Source organism: Mollisia scopiformis, assembly GCF_001500285.1.
Source record: "Mollisia scopiformis unplaced genomic scaffold LY89scaffold_22, whole genome shotgun sequence".
In the NCBI taxonomy this organism is placed as follows: domain Eukaryota; kingdom Fungi; phylum Ascomycota; class Leotiomycetes; order Helotiales; family Mollisiaceae; genus Mollisia; species Mollisia scopiformis.
In genome coordinates, this window is record NW_017263602.1 from 971835 (window position 1) to 997078 (window position 25244).

At 44.7% G+C, this 25244-nt stretch overlaps 8 protein-coding genes across 8 annotated transcripts; 5 read left to right on the plus strand and 3 right to left on the minus strand.

Annotated features, from left to right (window-relative positions):
• Positions 1–120: 120 nt before the first annotated feature.
• Positions 121–2540, plus strand: LY89DRAFT_700097 (uncharacterized protein; the record flags this gene model as incomplete). Its single annotated transcript, XM_018217102.1, has 7 exons — positions 121–369; positions 427–467; positions 525–866; positions 915–1141; positions 1190–1242; positions 1290–1417; positions 1460–2540. 7 exons carry the CDS (start codon positions 121–123, stop codon positions 2538–2540), a joined length of 2121 nt encoding a protein of 706 aa, XP_018066530.1.
• An 887-nt stretch (positions 2541–3427) lies between these two features.
• LY89DRAFT_738793 (uncharacterized protein) lies at positions 3428–4263 on the minus strand (the record flags this gene model as incomplete). Its single annotated transcript, XM_018220400.1, has 2 exons — positions 3428–3690; positions 3741–4263. The coding sequence occupies 2 exons, from the start codon at positions 4261–4263 to the stop codon at positions 3428–3430; spliced, it is 786 nt and encodes a 261-aa protein (XP_018066531.1).
• A 583-nt stretch (positions 4264–4846) lies between these two features.
• LY89DRAFT_786308 (Clavaminate synthase-like protein) lies at positions 4847–5982 on the plus strand (the record flags this gene model as incomplete). The annotated part of the gene is made up of 2 exons (XM_018222969.1): positions 4847–5142; positions 5226–5982. The coding sequence occupies 2 exons, from the start codon at positions 4847–4849 to the stop codon at positions 5980–5982; spliced, it is 1053 nt and encodes a 350-aa protein (XP_018066532.1).
• A 129-nt stretch (positions 5983–6111) lies between these two features.
• On the minus strand, positions 6112–7419 carry LY89DRAFT_673959 (uncharacterized protein; the record flags this gene model as incomplete). Its single annotated transcript, XM_018213401.1, has 1 exon — positions 6112–7419. The coding sequence occupies one exon, from the start codon at positions 7417–7419 to the stop codon at positions 6112–6114; it is 1308 nt and encodes a 435-aa protein (XP_018066533.1).
• A 2112-nt stretch (positions 7420–9531) lies between these two features.
• LY89DRAFT_757888 (uncharacterized protein) lies at positions 9532–11538 on the plus strand (the record flags this gene model as incomplete). Its single annotated transcript, XM_018221417.1, has 10 exons — positions 9532–10029; positions 10084–10172; positions 10214–10354; positions 10407–10464; positions 10512–10633; positions 10680–10731; positions 10782–11004; positions 11054–11156; positions 11206–11441; positions 11501–11538. 10 exons carry the CDS (start codon positions 9532–9534, stop codon positions 11536–11538), a joined length of 1560 nt encoding a protein of 519 aa, XP_018066534.1.
• Positions 11539–13008: 1470 nt separating this feature from the next.
• On the plus strand, positions 13009–14985 carry LY89DRAFT_786309 (uncharacterized protein; the record flags this gene model as incomplete). The annotated part of the gene is made up of 2 exons (XM_018222970.1): positions 13009–14467; positions 14516–14985. The coding sequence occupies 2 exons, from the start codon at positions 13009–13011 to the stop codon at positions 14983–14985; spliced, it is 1929 nt and encodes a 642-aa protein (XP_018066535.1).
• A 224-nt stretch (positions 14986–15209) lies between these two features.
• On the minus strand, positions 15210–17447 carry LY89DRAFT_757892 (MFS general substrate transporter; the record flags this gene model as incomplete). The annotated part of the gene is made up of 7 exons (XM_018221418.1): positions 15210–15633; positions 15726–15983; positions 16033–16148; positions 16197–16550; positions 16716–16935; positions 16991–17186; positions 17238–17447. The coding sequence occupies 7 exons, from the start codon at positions 17445–17447 to the stop codon at positions 15386–15388; spliced, it is 1602 nt and encodes a 533-aa protein (XP_018066536.1). The 3' UTR covers positions 15210–15385.
• A 1334-nt stretch (positions 17448–18781) lies between these two features.
• LY89DRAFT_673963 (uncharacterized protein) lies at positions 18782–19192 on the plus strand (the record flags this gene model as incomplete). Its single annotated transcript, XM_018213402.1, has 1 exon — positions 18782–19192. One exon carries the CDS (start codon positions 18782–18784, stop codon positions 19190–19192), a length of 411 nt encoding a protein of 136 aa, XP_018066537.1.
• Positions 19193–25244: the final 6052 nt, after the last annotated feature.

Genomic DNA, 25244 nt, shown 5'->3' on the forward strand with positions numbered 1-25244 from the left:
ATTGCAGCCCCGTCTGACTGTCTCTATGGCATTTTGACCGCTCTTTCGTAATTTACCTTCAACACAAGCACTGCCGATTACTATTACAATACTTGCCAAGATGAGACGTTCCTTGAATCAATGTACGCTGCTGCCAAGTTATACTGCTCTCCAGATCAGATCAATGCTGGTCAAGCTGCCATTAACACGACTTGCACCTCGTATGGATTGATTCATTTGGTTCCTTACGAGACTGTCCTACCAAATCTTACCGACACTTTCATTGCTAGTCTACCAGTTGTCAATTTCGAGGACATCGGTACGGTAGCAGTTTGGAATAGCTCCATCTTGATCTCTCCATCGCTTTTCAGGACTGGCGTGGACACTGAGGTATGGATACTGTGTCTGTTCCAAATCATGACATGTTGAGACTGATTTCTTCCATAGTCAAGTTTCGATGAAGAATCTGCCCTTCACCAGAAATACGGGTAAGTAGCTCATCTCATCTATCCCGATGCAGTCTTCACTCACTAAGAATGACCAAGATGGGGTGTCTATGGCTTCTGGGGTGGTGTTCTCCTGATCGGCATCGTCACTCGATTTATCAAATTCCTTCCACATAAGAGCCTCAGTCAGCGTTCGTCGGAACAGGAGGTTGAATCGCAGCAAAAAGCGAGCCGATCTAGACCTTACACAGTCCTTGAGAAGATCCATGGCTGGACACAGACCAAATTCATCATCCCACCTATAATAGGCTCTTATCATAGACGACTCTTTTGGGGCTGCTCCATTCCAACTCGTATAGAAACCATCGTGTTGACAGCGTATTGGACATGGTCACTTATCATTTGTAGTGTCAGTTACAAAGCATTTTGGCCAAACCTCTAGTACGTTTACGGGTCCATCTTCAATGAAGACTTGGGCTGACTTTGTAGCTACACACCGAGTGACCAAATCTGGCGGTATGTCTCAGATCGCACTGGTACTATGGCATACGCGAACCTTCCCGTGATGTGGATGTTCTCTGGACGAAACAACGTCTTCTTGTGGGCGACAGGGTGGGAATTTTCGACTTTTAATATCTTTCATCGACACATCGCGCGAATCGCCACAATTCAAGCCATTGTTCATTCTGTTGGATACTCGGTCATGGAGTTGAAATGTAAGTGCTTCAAGTACATCAATAAGCGGCGACTGACTTTCTTTCAAGCGAAGTCATACAATTTTGATTGGACGGAACAGTACTGGTATATGGGCGCGATTGTGCGTATTACCTGTTGCTGAAGTCTTGTTGATGCTGATAATTCCAGGCTACTATATCGATGAGTTTGATTCTAGGAAGCTCTTCTATCCTTGTTCGTCAGAAAGCCTATGAAATCTTCCTCGTGCTGCACGTCGTCTTGTCAATCGTGACTTATGGTTGGACTGTTCTTGTAAGGTTCTCGCCCACATTGTTTGCTCGACGACTAATGTTTCTCAGCCATACCAAGATCTTTCTCAGTCAGTACGATCCGTATGTCTGGCCTCTGGTAGCTATTTGGTGCTTCGATCGCTTTGCTAGGATTGTCCGCCAAGTCTACTGTAACATTCACGTCAGTCTCTCTGGAGACATGTCGACGTCCAAGAGCACAGTCGAATACATCAAAGATGCAGATCTTCTGGTCCTCAACGTGACTGCGGGATCTCAATTATTGAAGCCAAAGCCGAACCAGCACTACTTTCTTTACCAACCTTTCAAATGGCGTGGATGGGAGAACCATCCGTTCACTGTTGCGAGCTGGACCAACAACGGCGACGAGTCCCATCCGGCATCTCCAGTAGATAGTATTCAGAGCATCAATCTTTCACCCACGACAGGGAAAGATGACAGCGAGATTGCTGTCTTCCCAGTCGCCACCCCAATTCCTGCTATCCGCCCATCTGGAACCACACTCACGTTCTACATCCGTCCCTCCACAACGTCCAACATCTCATTCACAGCCCAGCTCCGCTCTCTGTGCTCATCATCAGATCAACCCGTCCCACTCACCATCCTCTTAGAAGGACCATACGGGCACAGCACTCCTCTTCACAACTACGACAACGTCCTCCTCATCACAGGCGGCACTGGAGTCTCTGCCGCACTTCCTTACCTCAAGTCTCATCTCCAACCAGGGACCACAAATCGTACACGGAATCTTCGCTTCGTGTGGGCTGCTAAGCAAGTCCCTATGGTCCACGAAATCTTCCACCGGGAACTTGAGAACCTGCCTATGAATGAGACTGCGAATCTGAGTGTGTTCGTGACGGGAGAAGATGCATTGACTCAACAGATTAGTGGAGATATCTCGGAGACTGTGAAAGAAGTGAGGCAGGAGATGATGGCTCTAAATATAAAGTACGGAAGACCGGATGTGAAGCGGATTATTGAGGAGATGGTGGATGAGAAAGGGAATGAGAGTTTGGCGGTGTTGGTTTGTGGTCCGGTTGGGATGGCGGATGAGGTGAGGGCTGCGGTGGGTGCGTGCTTGAATGGAGGGGCTAGGAGGGTGGAGTTTGTGGAGGAGGTTTTTGGGTGGTGAGGCGTTGTTGGGTGGTATGTCGATATCACGAAGTGGTCGTCAATGTCCCCTCATCTACAGACATTGGCTTTAGAGGCTTAGCCTATTAGAGCAGAGAATATGTTTTGTTGCACGTCGCACCGATGATAGTTGTTGCTATTGCTGCTACCGCTGCTGCTGCTATTGTTAGGCTGATCTATTGAATGTTAGACATGGTAATAAAATATTGAGTCTGACTTTCGTCTATATTATGAAGTGGTCGTCAATGGCCCCTTCAGGTACAAACAGTGGCTTTAGACAATTAGCCAATTAGAGATCAAAAGATTGTTTTGTTGCATGTCGTACGGAAAAGTCTAGTATCCTTAATGGTCGTATTCTATTCTAGAACATTGTGGTGCGGGGCAATATCTTCGAGCTCGTACGAAGGAGGCATGAATTATACTTAACCTAACATATATTGAAAATTCAGCTCAAAGAACTATCGACATCGTCTCACTTCTGGCCTCTTCTGGTCGGGACGTCTGTGCTTGGTGAAGCTCGCTGCGGTAGTCTGTTGCTAGATACAGAGCACTTGTTTCGGGATGCAGAGAACAGCTGGTATAGTATTAATGTAAACATACGATTAATGGGCATTATTCGGTGAAGAGGCGTTTGAGGTTGTGCATGAGTCTTTGGGTTGGGTAGCGGTTGAGGGATGATTGCAGAGGAGACTTTGGGTAGTGGGTTGTTGGACTAGACTGTGAGACAAAGGGTCAAGTCGAGATCGAGGAAAGTTGTTGTGTTGAAAAGAAAGAAGCAATTAATATTAGAAACATTGATGGATTGACAGACAATTTGCTTACTAATCGAACGTCTTACAGTTTGTGCAAGCAGACAATATAACGATACAGACTGGGTGATCATACCCCTTACCACTTCGACCTTTCAAGTCGAGGAAGTTCTTCCTCCGCTTTTCTCTTCTGTCCCGTTGAAGCCGCTACTCTCTTGATCGTGTTGATCGGGGCTTGGTGCTTTGTGAATTTGCATCCCTCAGAGTCTCCAAGTTTCTCACAGCATGTCCACTTAAACCCGCCCGCATATGTGCTATCGTCATCAAGGTCCTCCATCCTTCCATGGCAATCCTCGTCGTGATCTGCCCAGAAGTCGTCGTCATCATAAAGTTCTTTCTCACCTGCAACTGTATTAGAACCCGTCGCAGAAGCCGAGAGAAGTTTCTCTTACCAGGGTGCCAATAACATGCTCGGACGAGGTTCTCAGTGACATCGAAGGTCTCTTTGCAATTGATGCATTCTGTGTAACGCGATGTGTACTCATGATCCGCGATAGCAATTGGCTTCGTGGTGCTACCTTCCTCTTCGTCGCCACTTCCCTCCTCATCACTCTTGATCTCACTCTCTGCGTCATCCTCAGATTCTGATCCGTCGTGGTATCGGATGACATCTTTGCCCGTCACCAACAACTCCTCCTCCAGAGCATTTTTCAGAGGCGCGTTCGAATGACAATGTTTTATGACCAACGACCGAAGCAAGCTTGCATCCATGGACTTGATCGTGTCTGCAAGTACTTGCGAGACCGCGGGCTGAGCTCGAGCTTGGGGTTGTGCATAATTGAGGACCTCGCGGAGTGGTGGCAGGCGGGTGGAAGTGTAAGGAGTTGTTGCATTTCGAGATTTAGCGTTGAGAGGAAATGGCAGGTTCTCGCCGCTGGGACTGTCTTCTGTGAGATCGATTACTGTGGAAGACATCTTTGCTGGACATCGTGGTGATTCTTGATGTTGTGAGACAAAGTATGGGGTTGAGCGCGACGCGGGGTATTGACGCGTATCCCTGTGAATTGCCCTGGTGAGATTGGCGTTGCATGTCAGGTGATTGATTCTTTCAGCTAAACTCATTTGTAATTTCTTGACAGACCTTCAGATGTATTTGAATGTACAATCCTATGCGACACTTCTCTAATTAGCCGCAGGCCTTTGGTCACAGTGCTTACATATGTGCTTTCCTTCTCCCCTGAATTGTCGCTTAAGTTTGACGAGCCCTGATTCACATTACATGCGAATCGGGAATAATTCCTCTTTTGACATGGGACCGTAGTCTCAGCCTCTAGGCTGCATGAGAGACAAGTCTAAGAGAGCTATGCATGAGGATGTGGAGAGGACTTCGTTGGTTCAAGGAAGTCTTGAGTAGCGCCCTCGTGCTGACAAGCCAATTATATAATGATTCACCCACACCCTATGGAGTCGCGCTGCAGCTTATAAGAGGAGAACTTGCCATGCAAATTCTTTGAAACAATTTACAATCAAAAAGTCAAATTTTCTTCACATGTTCAAGATGCCTACGAAATCCTACTTCGAAAAACTTCCACCATTTCCGAATGATGTTCCAGTTGCTAAACTTCCCCGCATCTCTTTTGCGAAGCTTCTAGATAATGAGACAGAAGAGTCGGAAGCATTATTTAGCGCTACTAGAAAATTGGGATTCTTTATGCTTGACTTCCAGGACTGTGCCGAAGGACAGTCATTCCTTGAGAAATCAGAGACTATGTTCGAGATTAACAAAAAGATCTGTGAGATGGACATTGGTGACTTAGCGCAATATGCTTATCATCCGCCTCATTCTCTTTTCGGGTGAGTTACCCCTCATTGTATCAACTCCCAGCGCTTCGATTCTTGCCAACAAAATCGAGGCCCGCTGACTAAAAGTAGTCCAGGTACAAGAAACTAGGCGACATCAAGATTAAAGACGGTAGACCAGATCGGTTGACATTCTACAACATCAGCCAAGACGACATGACAGGAATTGCGAAGCCAATGTCCCATCCACCATGTGTTGAGTCTCATCGTGCCGATGTCTGGGATTTTATGAATCAAGCACATTCGATTATCGAACTTATCTGCTCTCACCTTGATACTCAATTGCGTCTTCCACTAGGTACACTTGCCTCAATGCAGCCAATGAGCTTACCATCCGGAACTGCTCTTCGCTTGCTTCAATATCCACCACAGCCAGAAAGTGATCGAAGGACCAGCTTGCTCGGTCATACTGACATTAGAACGTTGACAATTCTTTTCAATCTCACTGGTGGCTTTCAGATTTTGCTTCCTGGAAGAGACGCTACTGATAATTCTGCGTGGATGTATGTCAAGCCTGAACCCGGATACGCGATCATCAATCTTGGAGATGCCATGGTCGAATGGAGTGGCGGGATTCTCAGGAGTAACATGCATCGTGTGACTTTTGCTCCAGGTGAGCAAAGCAAGCTTCCACGATACAGTCTAGCTTATCTGGTGAGACCGGATGGCGACGCACCAATGAAAAGACTTGGTGGCGAGGGAAGCTTAATTCCGCAAGCGGAAGGTGGAGGAGAGGAAGACACAATGACTGCAAGGGAGCGGGAGGTTCATAAATCTATTGCTATTCAATCTGGGAAAGATAATGCGCGTAGCAGAGGTGGCATTGAAATATAGGTCCCTTCGGAAAATATACAATCGGACAATTTTACCAACAACGTTCTCCTCCATTTGATCCGATCAATGCAGTCGCACTGGGATTAAAGTCAAATCTTCAATGACATAGGTCTATTATTCTCAATAGACCTATCTGGTGTATGGAGCCGCTTTTCTTGGTCGTAAATTATATCTTTTACCCACTTCCACGACGAATTTGACCTTGTCAGAAATAGCATCACGATCGCTGGTTCCGGGTCTAGGCGTGGACGTACTTGTAGGTTTGAGCACGCTGGTAGGTTTGGACGCACTTTTAGGTTTGGATACAGTTGTAAGTTTTGCCCGTTTTTTGGGCTTTGGTTTTGGTTCGTCGTCGTCATGTCCTCTTTTTCTCGGCTCTGACTTTCTGGTTGAGTCGCTAGTGCCTTTACCTTTGTCCTTATCTGTGTTGCTTCCTTGAGATGATGACTTGGATTCGTTGCTTATCAGCCAATTCCACTGGTCCAACCATTCTACATTGACGCGCAGCTCCCACGGGAATTCAAATGGTGCATATAAGAGATCTTCCTCCTCTTGTTCTTCCCCCTCCTCCTCCTCAAATGCTTTCCTACCCCCTTCGGGTTGAGCTAATCTTTTTATTTTGTCTTGCCGCATCTGTATCTCACCAACACGACCTTCAAAATCCACAACCTTTGTTGGGTTTCCATTAGCTTTGATCATGACGGCTTCGTTCTCGTCAAAGTCAACACCACCACCGAAATCCGCTGGTATAATTTCCCCTACAAACGCCAAGGGCAGCCCAATACCATTCTCATCGTCTAGTTCAATGTCGCTTAGAAATGACCAAGGCAACTCAACACTTTGTAACATGCGTCTCGGAATATATCTCTCCTGGCCAGAGTAGTTGCGAACATGGATTCGATCTATATTTTCTGAGGAATAGGTGTTTAGACGCAGAAGAAAGTCTCCATAATCTACCTTGAAATAATTTGCGTTCAAGACAATGGGGCACTTAGCGTCATTTCCAGCTTTATTGGTGAATTGAATCAAGCGAACGATATTGAAGTCCTTCACCTCGACGTTGTCTGGTGGCGCCATTTCTATCCCACGGTCAGGACGATCAACCACTTCTGTATGATCGCTGGAGCCACCACTCCCTTGACTGTTTTCGACTTCTTCATCCGGAACGACGAAGTCATGTAAACCTAGTTCCGAGTCATAGCTTTCTTCCGAATCGTTGGAACCGAGACTCTCTTCATCTGAATCTTGGTCCCCTTCCTCCACCTCATCTCCACTACCTTCCGGTTCAGGCTCTCCACTGTCATTGTCTCTAACATTTTCGGGTTCACTTCCTCCACGTGCAATTCTCAAGCTTTTTACCTTTGCCACTCTTCTTACCTTTCTACCAGAGTCATCTTCTGCCCGGGTGCTGGGACCTGCTCCGCTATTGTCAGCCATCGTTGGGAGTGGATTGAACTGATATCCCTCGGTTGATGAAAGCACTATAAGATATGAGTCTGCCGGTCTCGAAGTGTTCCTAGCTTTTGCTTCTTAGGAATGCCTGCAATAAAGATTTATATAAATAATTAGAATATCTTGAGATGCATGATAAAAAATTGCAGCTAAACTACTTCCGGAGACTTCAAGCGTAGATCAATAAAGCGCTCGGGTCAACCCAAATTTGAAGGAATTTCTTTGAAGTCCGAATCGTGTGCGCCGGATGTGGTATAGTACTTGGATAATACAAAGATACTTGTGATTATGCATGGACGTTTGATGGCCACAAAGAATCCTTAGACTGAACGTTTCTTTCTGTGTAACATTGATCACCTGGAGCCGTACACCTAAACCATTGCCAAGTATCTATTTCCGCTGAGTCGTCCATAAACAACACGAAATATATTTGTTCATAGTGCTTGACTATTTCCCAGCCATCCCAAAGATTGGTATCACAAGGACAGGAACAAGAGTAAGAATAACAAAAATTAATATGCTTTTGAAGTAAGACGAGCCTAGAATGGTGTGATAATGCCAAAGACAAATTTGCGAAATCTCTCACCTGATTCAAAAGAGCAGGAGAGATACCTGTCTAGCTTGACAGTTTTCATAAAAGTTTAGAGATGCGAACCTGATCCGGGGGGGTGCCACGGGGAGATTGGGGAATGAATATGGTGTTGCTGAAAGTCCGCAGAGCCTCGCTAAATCTAGGGGCTCGCTACATTATCCCAATGGGGCTTGAGAGGAATCGCAAGCATGTGTGCCGGTCGCTCGTTCAGTACTTATGGTGTGTGAAAATAAAATAAAAATGAATGGAAATATGATACAAGCGCGTAAAATTCTGAGCTGCTGCATCCAGTAAGTGTCATATCAATTTGGATTATAATACTCAAGATGGGACGAAGCAATTGTGATCAATATTATTAACGTATGCCTTAATGTTTCTGAAGGAATGAAGTAATGTATTCGCGAACCACTAGATGTGGAGCTAAATATGGAATGCCGTCTCGTTTTCGTAAGGACAGCTGGCTAAATTCATCAGTAAATACCTAGGTACCTGGGCACTGAAACGACGGCGATTTAACTGCCGTCGGTACTTATAGCCGAGCAGAGTACCATCTATGGTTATAACACAGAGATGACAACATAATATATAGATGGATAAAGAACAAGGTCCGCAAACCTCGCCACCTCACATACACACGTGCAATGGTATCAGGTTGTCGGGAAGCCCCACAAGCTTCCCCAGATCCTCCCCGGAGAATATCTGCAAATAATCTTCATCGTCCTTTCCATCGGGTTTACTGCTTGATGCACGCGACGAACGCGTGACACTCAGCTGAGGTGATATCGTTGTCGCTTTTACATTAGAAGAACAAGCTTTATCGCTCCTCTTGCCCGAGTGATTGTTAGGCTTGATTAGGCTTTGGAGGTTGCTGAAAAGTCTGATCTTTCGCCCCCCACGTGTCACCGAATGGACTTGCAGAACGCGTCCTGGAATCCGGGGTCAATATGGATAAACAGGGTGTTCGTGGAGGATTGCTGGAACGGCAGAGAAAAAAGTCACCTGGCCGCAGCCTCACATATAACGCAAATGCAGGCTATGGGGAACGGCACGAGAAATCCTAATCTCGCTTCGTATCTTGTTCTAACGACACATGTTTATTCGCCCTCAGCCAAGGCCGGTATATCCACATCTCTATCATGCCGTGAACCTACTCGAACGGCCTCATATGTGGGTGTTTCGTCCTGTCTGGGCTAACAAAAATGGGCCCCACACACCAACTTCCGCATCGGTTTGACTATTGTTTGTTCCAGCAATCTATTTTCTCTCGTGTTCTTGGAACTCGAGTTGCGGCTCGGGAACCTGGAACGGTTGTACATATCTGGGAGGTGCCTCTTAGAATGACTTCCCCCACCATCATTTTCACCATGACGACTATCAAGTGCTGACCGGACTCCTTCCCTTTACATTCTTTTCTTCGAAGCCTTGAAGACATCTTCAAACTCCTCCGGATTCGCTAGAATTGCCTACTAAGTGTTTGCGACTCAGCCGGTCCTCGAAGCTTTGAGATGTCTTCATCATGGTCTCACGGAGGAGTCCACAATGGCTCCCAAAACGACCCGGAGAAAGGTCTATACGCCAGCACGGAGAGTTTGGTAGCGTTACCATCTCTTGCCCATGTGGACGAGAAGTCACAAGTCTATATCGAGACTCTCCGATCCCAATTCTCACCAATCCACGAAGGCATAACACCCTCCTCAAGTGTTCCAGTCCTGTCTCTATCATGGCCAGGAGGGAAGGCGCCTAAACCTCCCGCACCCAAGCCCAAACCTAAACCTTCACGATGGATCCTCTTTCAACTTTGGTTCAATACATACAAAAAGTTCTTTACTTTTGTCATCTTACTCAACCTTGTCGGGATCATCATGGCATCGCTCAACCGTTTTCCTTACGCCAACAATCACCTAGGTGCTTTGGTGCTTGGCAACTTGCTGGGTGCAATTTTGATGCGCAACGAGATGTTTCTGCGGTTTTTATACATAATCTCCATCTATGGCCTGCGAAGTGTACGTTACTTTCCATACCAATCATACGGCTGGTGCTGATAAACATCTGAATAGTGGGCTCCAGTGTGTATTAAACTTGGAGTCGTTTCGATTCTGCAACATGTCGGAGGTATCCATTCAGGATGTGCACTTTCTGGCGCTGCGTAAGACATTGCATCATCTCGTCGGCAGTCAAAACTGACAGTATCGCTAGATGGCTGATATTCAAGATTGTCAATATTATAAGACATCGCAACACTCAGCATGATGCTGTGATTGCCACTGGCATAATCACAAATCTACTTGTGATCATCTCCGTCCTGAGTGCCTTCCCATGGATTCGCAAGTAAGTGCTCAGATCAAATACGACATCTTTCGAAAATTAATCTCTCAATTAGCAAACATCACAATATATTTGAGAGGCATCATCGCTTCATCGGCTGGCTTGGCTTGGCGGTAATTGCATCCCATTGGAATCTTGAAGCCATACTAATACGTGTCAGGCTACATGGTGCTTTGTAATTCTGGGAGATACTTACGACTACACACTCGGTGTTTGGAGAACCGACGCTCACGCTCTGCTGAGCGCACAAGAACTCTGGTTTGCGGTATTCATGACGATATTGTACGTTTCATCTAAGTGTTTGGGAACTATTACTCATGCAGTATAGCATCCTCATCCCTTGGTTCACTCTTCGAGAAGTTCCCGTAGAAGTCGAGATTGTGAGTAATTCTCGGTTTGCTTCCCGAAATCAACTGACATGTGGTTTTAGCCGTCGGCCAAGGTTGCCATTCTCCGATTTAACCGCGGAATACAGCAAGGTCTCCTGGGCAGGATTAGTCGCACCTCAATTATGGAGTACCATGCCTTTGGGATCATCAGCGAGGGTCGGAAATCTCCATATCATTATATGATCTGCGGTGTTCAAGGGGACTTCACTGCAAGTCTTGTTGCAGATCCGCCGAAAGCCGTATGGACTAGAGAGCTCAAGTTCGGTATGAAACTTTACTCGATTCCGATTAGGCATCCACTAATATAAATTAGCTGGCGTTGGGCATGCATCTGCGATGTTTAAAAGGGGAATCCGCATTTGCACCGGGACAGGTATTGGAGCAGCACTATCTACCTGCATACAAAGCCCAAACTGGTACGTCACTCTACACCACTCCGGAGACACTTTCCTAACATTCCGCTAGGTTCCTGATTTGGATAGGCTCCGACCAGGAAAGGACTTTTGGGCCTACGATATCGGGCCTGATCCACAAGCACATCGAGCCAGAGAGGATGATTCTTTGGGACTCCAAGAAGCGCGGGGGTCGCCCAGATAGTGTGCAATTACTCAAGGACACATGGGAGAGTTTTGGGGCTGAGGTCATATTCATCACCTCAAACATGCAGGGTAATGATGAAATGATGCAAGGCTGTCGCGCAGGTATTTATTAGTTTCCTGACCCACCACGAACGAGGAACCGCGCTAACCTTGACCTACAGCTGGATTACACGCATTCGGTACTCTATGGGACTTCTGAGAATATAGTCATCGGCATCTTAGAGTTGTGGTTTCGCAACGAGTCAGGTAGCATGGTCGAAGTAGAGTTGATGCAGAGTTGATGGTAGCATGGACCGAGTAGATGTTCCTATATATGATAGCCGCATGGGCCTAGTGTTTACATACAATAGAAATTAATTCGAATTGTTCAAATTGGACTCCACATTTCAGTGGATTGAGTGGTTAGTGAATTATACACTGAAGATGATCAAGTGCAGCTTGGTTGCCTAACTACTTAAGCAGAAGTCGTTGATATGTGTTGAAGGGCAGCTTCACTTCGCTAGATCCACTTTAAATCTTTTCCCCACCCAAAGACCTAATACAATCGCAGCTGAAGACCCGCTTTCGAATTTATGTTTGAAATATCTAAGTCACTAAGTTGTTGTCATCTTCACGATCGCTGCCAAGTCTCGGATTTCTTTCATTGTGTACCAGTCCCGTTCGGCTTTCCCCTACAAACTCCAAAATTTATTCTGAGACTCTGGAAAAGTTCTGGCGGATCAACAAAACAAAAGGCTCTGCATGGCAACAAAGTCCAATTTCGAGTACACTGGAAAGCCGGCGAAATTGCCTCCGAGCAATGAAATGACACAGGTGTTGTAGGTACAAAGTTGACATTCCTGAATAACTCAAGAAGGCTTATTTACAGACTTCTAGTCTTGGAGGAAGATTGAATAGTATGATGAGATCACGGGTGAAGTTTTGGCCTCTGATCAAGAGAATCAATACTGTTCATAATCTAGATATTGAAGGAAGAAGTCCACTATAGAAAGGTCAATCCACGCAACTTTCCCAATACAGAGACCTCCTACGATTTATATAAGCCAGAATCTGCTCTTGTCCAAGTATTGTCTTATTCAATAATCAAATCAAGCCCCTTCCTTTCCCGAAATTTTGCTCGCACCAGGTTGCTAGCTCAATATCCTAGATATTGAGGCCCGGTGAAATAATGTACATACTGCTATCAACTACACAGTAATTTTCAAACCTCTGCTGCCTGTTAAAGATAAAAAAAGAGTTGTAATTGTTACTACCGCAAGAAGTTTTTGTCCGTCGAAATTCGTCCGGAGACCCCTGCTCCGATCACGTGAAAACTGGTGCCCATCATGCATCTTTGGCCACAACACAAATTCATCAATGTAGAAACCTTTGTAGTACCTTTTCAAATCTGAAGATTCTGCACGATGTCCGAAACGTCGACGAGCTCCTCGGGTCATTCAGCATTGAGGCCTGTACGCAAGGGAACCAAAAGTTGCGTCGAATGTGAGTGCAGTCCATATCAAAAGAAATTACTTTAAATGCTCACGGTCCTGCTCTGTTAGGTAGACACCGTAAGATTCGATGCGTGTATCGCCCAAACAATCCATCAACTTGCATTTCTTGCTTCTCACATAACATCCGATGCAGGAGTCAGGCAGAAAGCGAACCAGTTGCTGCCACTCATGCGAGGATGAATCTGAGTGAAAGAGTTGCCCAACTTGAGAAAGAGCTAGCAGCTCTCCGTGCAGACAAAGACCTTACGCCCCGAAAGAATTCTTTCCTCGCTGATGGAAAAACAAACTTTGATTCATCATCACAAGTCGTGAATGCTTTCAGCACTTCGTCGGAAATAACAGGACCAATATCAGCCTTGTCACCCACCACGGCCAACAACCCTCCTATTCTCTCTCTATTCGACAATGCTATCCTCAACACAAGCGAAACAAACAACGCTATCTATGACTCCATCTCCCGAGAATTTGGCAACGGATCCCTCAAGCCAGTAAATTACCAAAGCACGCCCCACTTCCGAACATCGAGGATCAAAAGAGCCAAAATTTGCGAGGCTCTCACCGATCGACTGCCTTCTCAGTCTTCCATCTGTGAGATTCTCGAAATCGGCGGGATTTGGTGGAATCTCTTGCGAACATTGCATCCATACATGTGCTGCGAGGACGAGAAAATGTCGATCCAAAACTATGTGTTTCTGGCTCTCGATCAAGATAATCCTTGTATTCTTGGAACTGCACTATCTTGGCTTGTTATAAGCATGCAATGTCTTCCTACGAGCTACGACACTAGTCACCTTAACCTACCGATGCCCCTCAAAGACTTGACTCAACATTATGTGGCAAGTATCGATCAATTGATCGTATGTGATGATGAAATCTCATTGTCGCTGGAGGGTATCGAGTGCATTCTACTTCAAGGTCAATTTTATGGCGATGTTGGTCGTCCGCGCAAGGCATGGACAATTATCAGGAAGGCCCTCAGTCATGGGGTTTTATTGGGACTTCATAAGACTACCCAAGTATCAGCCAATCCATCACCGCATCATCAACGACGAGAGAATGTTTGGTGGCACATGGTACAAGTTGATGCCTATCTTAGTCTGATGCTAGGCCTTCAAAGCTTCGCAAGACCCCTGCTTTTGGACTCACAGGTCGAGCTTCTTCCCGGCCCTGGCATCATTTCTTTCGACCTTTACAGAAAAAAACTCTTTTCCGTGATCAGCAAGATAGGTGACCGAAACCAAGCCATGCAAATTTCATCAAATACGACGTTAACGACCACTATGGAAATCAATCAGGAACTAGATGCGCTTTCCAGTCATTTGCAACCAATATCCTGGAATACGACCATGCCATCTCAAACTGAGAGTAGAAAGGATACTCTCGGAAATTACGAGAGTATCATCACCAACTTGTGGCATTATCAAGCACAATCGATGCTGCATCTTCCATTCATGCTGCAAAGTCCCTCTTCCGGCGAGTTCGACTGCAACCGCACAGTCTGTATATCAGGGTCCCGCAAAGTCGTGCAGGTGTACATCAAAATGCGCGAGCTTGCTGGCGGTAGGATCAATCTCTGCCGCCTCGTGGACTTCCAGGTTTTCATGTCTGTTGTGATCGTGCTTCTTGGGCTATTGGGTTACAGATCTAGGTCTGCACCGCGGAATTATAGCTAAGAGACGGAAGACTGGAATCTAGTGTATCAGACCATGGCGGTTCTGAAAGTGGTGTCTGCCGAGCCGGAGAACTTGATTGCGGCTCAATGTCTTCAAGCTTTGGAAACACTTGTGTCCATTGGTGATGGCCAAATCTCAAGCAACGGACAGGCATCTGACCGCAAGATCTTCATTCCGTACTTTGGGATAATAAATGTAGCTCCTGTGAGCAGTTTCATGAATGGGATTGCACAGGCCACGGCACCCCACCTACAAGAAATTGACCACCCACCAGCAACCAGCTCTCAAGCAAACAATCTGATCATCGACATCGATGTGTTCAATGCATTTTCATTCGGCAATGGTTTGCAAAACTCAGGCTCGGTTTCCCGACCGGAAGTTCCCGATGATATTCTTCTCCCGGATGCACTTACTATGGATATTGATCAAGACTGGAGCTGGATGTTGAATGCTGATTATCAAATGAATGGACACATGTAAAGTATTGCACAGGTGTTACACCGTGAAAAATTAGGAATGGGTAATATTGTTCTAGAGTTTGTGAGACAATATAAGTGGGCTAAGTCCAAAGTGCGAAATAGGATTTGAGCGATAAAGTGGTACAAAAACGATCCGAACTCACTTCTATCTTGAAGAACTTGCTTCTCCTACTAGTATCTATTTATGTTGTTTTACAACTTCTAGAACAATATTATTTTATATTCCAATTTCTACGGTACAATGACTCCAAGAGAGGAGCACAGATTCAGAAATGAAGGAGCCAAACTTCCCACCACAAATACCTATAGAGAACTACCCCCCTGTAGTAGCCCACCTCCTGCTAATGTACCTATATTTCCCCATTTTCCCGGTTTGAGATCACAGCCCGAGACCATGTACCTCAAATTCTGAGCTTAATCTTCTCCCACTTCGCAATCAAGCTGACCAGTGTAGCCACCGCAACCAACACAGTAGCTAAGATAAAATCAGCATGTAGACTCTGTATATAAGACAACAGAACACCAGGGAGAGCAGCTGCAGGTAACGAGTTTCGGAACTGCGTGACGCCAAGTCCAATCACTATCTTGGGGTCGATATCAGGAACGTTGACTTGCAGGTGCTGAACGAGTTTGTTTGAAAAGATCGCATCTGCCGCAGAGACAAAGAACGTGCCGCCCATCATTTAAAAAACTGTCTATCATCAATACAAACTTCGCTCTTTTAGCAGTGAGAGTACTTACAGAGGCTTATGGCAGTGTACTGTGAGACTTCAGAAAGTTCACAAATGGACTGGGCGACGATTTGCGGGACTTGGAACGCAAATCCTACTCCTAAGCCTGCTATAACCTGATACCCGATCCAGTGTGAAGACTTTGAGCCTATGTCGAGAGTATAGATCAGGCCCATGCCGATTGTGGTCACTACTCCACCGCTAACAAGAATTGGGAGGTAGTAGCCGAAAGCGGAAATCAGTCCACCAGAAGCAATACTCGTAATTGCTAGAAAGTTTAGTGGGGCTTGAATTTCGATAGGTGCGGTTTGACTTACTCATGGCTATGATGAGAGGCAAGTTGTGCACACCAGATGCTTGCGCAGAAACTCCATCAATGGCTTGAAAGTAGATGGGCAAGTAGTAGAGTAAAGTGAAGAAAGAACCAGCAAAGCTTCGAAACTGTCAGTATAAGATTTTCCCAAGATAGATATGGGCTTACAAGAAAGCAAACAGACAAATTGCTAGCATAGCCCTATCCTTCAATATCCTGAAAGTGAGTTGTGCTTTCTCACCTTGCCACCATTCATTCAGTATGAAGATGATTATCAGTACTGGGAAAAGAACCAATACAGCAACTACGGAACCCGAGTTCCAAGCTTTGGTAGTACCACCCCATTCCATGGCGAGAAGGTAACAAATTGTGGATGCCATGATCAAGGCGGTTCCAGTGAAGTCCATTTGCAAGAACTTTTCCAGCAGTGGAGCCTTCAAAGGTTGCGCTTTTGATGGCGTCTTGAACAAGAGCAGGATAACGACGATCGATGGAACACCAATGGGTAAATTGATATAGAAACTTGAACATGTTAGCTAAGTTCGAGCAGCATCCCTATGTGCAAAGAAAATTCCGAATATCGTTCTGGCTGAGAAGGTCCGCAATGTCCATCCCAGAGCTGGCGTACCTATCATACCCGACAATCGCAAGACGGAAATAGCGAGCTCACTGCAACCAGAGACTTACCACCATCGCCAAGAGACACTGCTCGTGAAAACACCACCCAATAGAGGCCCAACAACACTGCCAGCCCCGAAGGTTGCCCCCATTATACCGGTGAGCGCGGGACGCAGTTTCGGAGGCGCTGCAAACGCAACAATGGTGTAACAGCCCGTCGAAATGCCTGAGGCCCCGAGGCCCGCAATAGCTCGGCCTGCAATGAGCATGATGCTGTTCCGAGAAACCCCTATGGTACATTGTCAATTCGAGTCTTTCAAAGAAGTCAGAGTATCATTACTCACCACAGATCAAGCTGCCTAGCTCGAAAATTGCAATTGCAATCATGAAAGATGTTTTGATTGGAAAGAACTTGTATACCTTGCCCCAGGAGGACTGAAACGAAGCTAAAGTGAGGAAGAATGCCGAACCATACCATCCAATCTGATCTAAGCTGTGGAATTCGTCTGTGATGCGAGGTATAGCTGTAGCGACAATCGTCTGGCGATATTGTCAGTAAACGATATCATGATTCTAATTCTGTCAACTTACCAAGTCGAGAGCGACCAGGAAAACGGCGGCCAGTACGAGAGCCAGAATCACCATGGCAAGTCTGAATCCTTGTGGATACTCTCCCACCTCATCAGGAGCCTCGACTTGTTCATTCCCATGTTCTACATCTCCTTTACTTTCCCGCTTTTCTCCAACATCTGCAAGTGCCGGACCATCGATCTTTTCGGTCGTGCTGCTTGTGGTTGACATTATTTTAATTCGAAAGATTGAATATATGAGTGCGCAGAAAAGGATCTGGGGAGGTCTGAGAAGTGATGTGTTTTTACTCGCCCATCCTCTGGCTTGGTATAAGTACACAGAGGTTGATTTAGTGCTGGCGTGTGCTTTTTTACCTACCCTTGTTCGTCCGCCGAGAACTGTACCGACTGGAATGCTTAGAAATTTCGGATTTTGAAAATGTCCACTTTTGTGTGAAAATACAAATCAGTGGCTTTAAGTAAGGAGAATCTCCAAGGGAAAAAATTTCCGCTTCGTTTCGTCCGCGAAAATTCGTCCGCACGAGTTTTTGATTAGCACGACTGCGTGAAAGCTGGCGTACCATTGGACCGAAAGTGAGACAAAGGACTGAACAAGAACACTAGATAGGATGATTCACCAACGCAGGACTCGGCCGTTCAGGAACTTCTGAATGTCCGTGACGCCCCGAAGAGCGAGTTGAGTGCCGAGCAAGGAAGATCGACTGCCCAATCAATGACCACCACACTTCCACCTACTCCCTGTCTCAGATTATTTAGGATCTTATCTACACATGTGTTTTACCTAGATGAGCCAATACTAAAGTTTCAGCCTTGTTCTAATGGAGATGGCCGTGTCTTGCCCGAAATCTTCACTGAACGTTTGACCTGGCAACTCCGCAAGAGTCTGCAGCTCATGGCCATCATGAGAAAGAAATTAAGATCAATGCGTCTTCAGGACTCAGAATACTTGCATTTACAATGCCCGTATGCCAGGATGGCACTCGAGATGAAAGCTCCCACAATCAGAACCCATCCCGCAAGCGTGAAGGCGTCCCTCATCAAGTAACCGTAGCTATTGTTAATAGTAACGCACATGCGCAGAAAACAGCTAAGATCAACAAAGATAGCAAAGAATAGCACGATGAATATATAAACACGAGGCGATATATTTTTGAAGTTGTAATGAAAGTTCCAAACCTGCTCACGAGCAGACCTCATCTTGTCATACCTATTGATCCGTCCAACATATTTTTGATACAGAAGGGTGCTTAACAACGTTTATAAACGTGCTCTCATAAGGTGAGTAGGAAGTGGTCAAGTCCGTGACAACTCAGACTGGTTGAGTGTGTGACTGTGGCATATTTTCCTCACAGCCCTATCGCTTGGTTAAATACAGAACGAAGTAGTATAACACCCCCGCATCATAAGCCTAAAGAGGGATATTCTTAATTTGCAATATCAAAGATCAGCATGATTTAATTAGACTGTTCAAACAATACATAAAGAGATGGAAATCTGCCCTCCTTTCACTCTCGTGGTAACATATCTCTACTAGAATCTGACAAAATGAAGCTTCTCAACCAACAGTTTCTGGTCATCATTCTCGGCTACGTAGTCGACTCTGTTGCCGCAAGGACAGAAACTAGCCAAGCGTCATCCTCAGCGGGCACAGATTATTCTACCCAGGTCTGGTCAACGACCAAGACCGAGATCAGATATTCAGACTTCGTCCTAGTGACGCGAGAAGTCTTAATCACGACCTTAACAGTCACCACTATCCAGCCAGTGGTTACATCGTACCCTGCAACTGTGGTGGAGACTATCATTACGAAAATCACCCTGGAGGACCGCTCCTACTTCTCACAAAAACGGTCTACTACTACCTTCACTTGTGGCATTTTCACCATGGATCCGTCTACTGTGGTCTTGTTAAGTGCACCATCTGCCAAAGGAGATGTAGCCGCAAGCACATTTTGACTCACTTTGTAGCTCAGTGCTCGAAGATGGATTTGTAGACGGAACAAAAACGATGCTTCTTCTATCAACGAACACTCTTACATTTTGGAAGCCGATCAAGCAGGATGACACACCATACGAAATCCTCTTCCATACTTTGGAAACCGAAGAAGTCACTTTTGAGGGGATGAGGAAACGGCCGCCGCTTTTGCTGCAGAAGTTAAGGTATAGAATTCTGGGAGCAACTGAAGTGGATGTATGTGCTTGAGCGTATACACCAAGAGAATCCTTCGTATTTTTCACAACATTATTCTAGGGTGAAACGCTCTTGCTCATAGGGAACTTTGTCAGGGGTTAAAGATTTTTCTGGATGAAGGTTTCTAGGTTAAGTTCAACAACTAAACGTAGTTTAAAGCACATATATGGAAAATAGAGGGGTTTCTTTCAGCATTTGAAGTACTTGTTAAAAGTTGGACGCTTTTCTGCGTAAAAATGTCTAAGCTGAGTTGAGCAATTCATGCTCTTCAAAGCGCTGTTCTGGGATGCAGTATTCTCGATATGCTAAGTTTTCCCTTGCTTCGCACATATAAGCAACTCTCATAATCCAACGGACGGTATCACCAAAAATAACTCAGATGCTCTTAACATTGATAACATTTTGTGTTGCACATCTTAGAGAATAAGGTCGAGCATTTATGTTGATGGATGAAGGACTCGAATGCGCTTACTGATCTTACATGATGTGGAGTTATTATCGAACAATCTACCGTTGTCAACAAATAAACACTCGTTGCTTACTCTCGTGCAGCTTGCTCTGGAGCTCCCATACCAAAGAGTGCCTTGGCCCAGATTCCCGTTGTCGCCGTACTACACAACAGGGATCTGGCGCCGCACATCCTGGCCAGAACCCATCAACTTTATGATATGCAGTCTCCTTTGTCTGTTGGTCATTAGCTTTTGGAACGTGCGTGATTATATACCTGTCAGGATTGCAGAAGCAGAGGAAGTGTTTCGGTTTCGGGAAAAAATTAGATACACTAGCGGAAGAACTGGTGAATAAAGCAATTCGAACTTTAGAATAGTCGACAAAGACTAGTGAATGAAGCAGTTCGAAATCCAGACCAATTACCAAAGGTCTGTCTATGAATTCAACAGCTTGAACCACAAAAAACCGAACTCCAAATCCAAGGATTAGTTAGCGCTTAGTTAGTGGAAAGAAGTCAACACTTAGTAAGGGAGGGGAATTCTTCCCGTTGCAACGAACATACACGGGGAAAATGAGCTGCTTACAGATTGAAGTGAGTAATCCAAAAATTGCCAGTGTAAGACATGTTGCATTATCAGATAACTCGTTGTTGTCAACTCCCAAATGTCTACCCTCTATTGTACTAAAATTTGTTTAGCCGTGGCTAGACAAGAGAGCCAAGATAGCGAGGCCTAAGTCTCACAGGTTGTTTGCGAAGACGTCTAAAAGCTCATTTGAGTGGAGGCTATTGTGCTTGTGATATTGCGACAGTTATTGGGTCTTTAGTTGTAGAGAAGCATATATTTATAGTTATTTAAAGGAAAGAAAACTAAATTTCCAAGGAAGTAAAAGAAGTGATAAAGTGAATAATTTCTAGAAAAGAATCAATTGCGACTCATACTTGTCAAGTTAAATGAATTCACTTCACTCCAAGTTTTTCCACAAACTTAGAAATCTGGAGGACTATATATACAGTCGTCGCCTCAGAGATAAGGCGCCAACCTACCAGAACAATCCAAGCTCTGTTAGATGTATGGTCTCCACCCGCTGGATACAATTCACTAAAGCTCCCTTTCCTAGTAATCACATCTATGAACTAGACTACGCTACATGTTCCAATCCTATTCTGAATCGAGATATCATGCTGTCAAATCATTTATTGCTATTAACTGCAGCATGTCATTAGACGAAATGAAAGACTGATCGAACATCGTTCTTTGACGCTGATCATCTCATGAGTTTCCGATATCTTATTCACTCGTTTCTTCACTACATAACAAAAGAATGGGCGGCAAAATATCCACAAGTCATTGGCAGCTTCCATGGTGTTCCTTCGCAGGTCTACTATTCAGTCTCGAGCAGGGAGAGTGCGTTACAGATATTTCGAAAGCAGGAGACTGCAAAGTGCAGACCCACGAGTGAATATCCCCTTCGCGTCCGGGTTCTTGTCGCCGGCCGTTTGCAGGATGGAGTTCTCGATGGAATCGCCGAATTGCTCGAAGTAATCGCGGAAGTCGGTGGACTTAGGGATTTTGCCCTTACCGACTGTGTCGCGGATGCGACGGTAGAGTGGGTTGGCTGAGAGTAGAGTGCTCATCGTCGTATTGAGGGAAGTATGTTGCTTGTAAAACGAATTTCGAGATCGAGGTAAGAACACAAGGTTCCGAAGTAGGGATGGCGTGTTTTTAGCCCTCCACTTTTCAAGTTAATCATTCACTCATACCATCACTAATTCACTAAATCCTCTCTCCTTAGCAAACCAACCCACAAAATCTATATGAACATCCAACTCGCCCACCTCCAAACATCAGCGAAAAACGCAATAGCCGGCGTAACGATGTTCCTGGAGAGGCCTTGAGTGTGTTCGACCGTTCTTTGCAAGTCAAACATAAAAGTCCACACAGCTAAAGAAACCACTAAAGGAAGCTTCTGCTTGTCAACTGGCTGCATTGTCAAGATATTTGTCATTGTCAACGACTGCTAAAGAACTTAGGATAAATTTAGCAGTAAACAAGAATTGACTTGAATGACCTTATGACTAACCAGTCACGATTACGATGAGGGAAGAGCACCGTATTAATCCCGTGTCGCTGACGTAAGCTTGGCCACGTTGGTTTGCTCTTCTTGTTCTTAGATTTTGCTAAGGAGGTTGTATTTATCGGTATCGTGGGACTGAGAGTTAGCACCAAGGATAAAGAATCAGGAAAGAGGATCAAGTGAATAATTTGATAATACCAATATTACGGGGAATGGACTGTCTATAAAAGACACCACTGGCAAGAAATTGAGAACCATTTGACCCAGACCACTCTTGTATTTCGAGATTACGCCTGAGGAAAACTCTCCTCCAAGTACGCCGGGAGCGTTACATTGAAACATTGCTGCTGTTGTATTGTTAAAGAGCATATTATTGTCAACTGTTAATCATACACTCAACTTGTCTGTAGCACAGGAAGGATATCAGGTTCATTAAATATTGGTTCGCACTACTCGCAGATTATACATAGCCAGAGATCTTGAGAACATCGAAAAAAGGTGTACAGCAAATGAGAATTCGTATCAAGCTCTAAGTCCCGGCATAGTAACGAGGAAGGATGTATTTATAGATATTTGGAGGTCCATGAAGCAACAAAGAGAGAGACACAAGGCATTGGAATAAGTGAATTATTTTTAGGATGGAGAAGCATAATTCACAGTGAATAACCATCACTAGTTTTCAAGCCCAGGGCTCAAAGATTCGAGCAAATAAATAGTTTTGAAAATAGAGTAAGCTAGAAAGGCTGACTATAAATACAACTAAAACTATCGCTTTTCAAAATTAACATCGATGGAATCCACAAAGAGAACGGAAAAGTCTGACGCGCCGGGGAAATAACTAGGTACCGGCTTTGGGGAACAGAGCATGCGCAGAGAGCGTGATAGTAAGTCTTTTTTTTTGGCTAGAAAGATTCCCTCAGTATTTGCAATTTCGAATCTATGGCTTGCTGCATTGTCGAACTATTTATTGTCGTCAACTCCTAAATGCTCACGATTCATCTTGGAATCAAATCCGTTAATTCCATAGAAAAGACTTTCGATAAAATAAGTAATTCGAATTATTACTAGTAAGGCACGAGCAAGAGGAGGATGTGCAGGTATAGCCTGACGGCACTTGGAGTTAATCGTTTTGAGATCTTGTAGGCATAGTTGTATTTATAGAAATCTTGGAGCGGAAGAAAGGAAAAAGAAAATAAGGTGAATAGAGAGGTGATTCCAAGAGAGGGGATTGAGTGAATAACTTCAGAACTGCAATATTCTTGGAGACCGAAACGGCTCGGCCACAATCTATAAATATAACCCAAACCATCACTTGTCAGAATTCATCACCCCAAAATTTCGAAGATGGAGAGGTCATTGTGGGAAGGCAAGAAAACCGGCAAGGAGCCGGGGCTGATGATCTCCACTTTCTCATCAACGTCAGAGGGGGTGAACTAAAGGCATCAGCTGGAAATACAATTTGAAGCTATTTATATTTTTCGACCTACAATGTTGTCAACTCATCTATAGTCGTCAACTACATAACGCTTGCGTCTAATTCCTTCCAAAATCAAAAACAAACTATCCTCATAAAAAAATAAACTCCAACTCAAAGTAAACAATATCTTTAACAAATCAGAAAAATGCCAAGTAGCTGGGCCACTTGCCAGAAATCTTACTTGTTCCTCAGTGGGTGGTAGGTCTCTTTTTATAGGTCTCTTGAGAAGGGGAAAAGCACAGTGGACAAGGAAATAGTCGAGCTCGTCAAGTGAATCTTTCCGAGGAAGGAGAAAGTTGAGAAGCTGGACATTTGTCTATATATACAGCCCAAGCTACCTTCCTTTCAAACACAAAACGCTCGAAAAGTTGGTATAGTAGTACTATCTTCTTGGACAAGTGATAAGTTTAGGCTCACAGAAAATGTGGTAACTATGATTTGTGAAAACAACTACCGGTGAGTTCGTAGGTTGAAGGAACCCCCTTTCAACATCAAAAAGCTCAAATTAATCCATATTAAATTGTCAAATTATGCACTATTGTTAACTAAACGTTTTCTAATTTATTTTTCCGACATATAATTTCCGCTATTATCGTCAAAGCAACGATTCCAGCTAATATTGATATGTATCATCAGCGAGCCGGAGACCACGAGCATCAAACCAGCAGCAATCACAGCGTAGCGTTATTGGATTTTAAAGTTGTAGGAGGAAGAGTTGTATTTCTCGTCAGCGAAAGCGAAGAATAGAAACAAAGCAAGGAAGGTTGGGAAGCGGTAAATTAGGTGAATGCTTTGAACGTGGACAAGGCTGGAAAGTTGAACATTTAGAAATCTAGAACGCTAGCTATAAAAACACCACAAACCCCCTATTCAAGACCAGAAACTCAAAGGAACGCGAGAACTGGATGCAACGTGGAAGTCGTGCTTCTTCTCTGCCGTCAAACCACAGAGGAGCGGGAAATATATGCTTGTGCAGACAAAGTGCTTGAAATGCCCCTCTTTGCGTTATAATGCGAGCGTTGTCAAATATTGGTCGTTGTCAATTACACAACACCCACCACTCTTTAAGAATAAAGATAAGTTTTTCTCTAGATAGAAAGAAAATGTTTCAATTATTACTACAAACAAGCCGCAGAAACAGCAGAGACTCCGAGCATTAAACTGGCAGCAATCGCAGGCTGGCATTGTTTGGGTTTGAAGTTGTAGCGGGGAAGGGTCGTATTTATCGACGCGCGTTGAGCGAAAGAAAGAAGAATCAAAGCAGGGTGTTCAGGAAATCGGTCGATGTTGTTAGGTGAATGTTTTGGGGGGCGGAAAGATAGACAAGGCTGGGAAGCTGGAAATTACGAACGCTAGCTATAAATACAAGCAGAACAACCCCTCTTAGACAATAGAATTCCAAAGTTAGATCGGAGATCTTCAAGCAAAGTGGAAGAAAGAGGGGGAGTGGGATTGGGTCGGGTTTGTGTTATAAGTCAAATAAGGGTGGTGTAAAGAAATGCTTGACAAACCGATTATCTCGGGATAGCAAAATCTTTTGAATGCGCTGTCAAATGATTTATTGTTGTTAACTAGGCATTTAGTTAAGAATCTAAGTCCTTCAAACATAGAAAATATCTCAATCTACAATATTATATCTCTCGAACAAACGAAAATACATATAACTACGAAACTGACTCCCAACATACTGCACCCTGGTCAAATTTCTTGCCTTTTTGTTGTTGGGTTCTAGATTGTGGTGGAGAGGTGTTTTTATAGTTTTTCTGAAACAGAAAACAAGGGCTCAAAAAGACCTAGAAAGTAATCAAGAAATT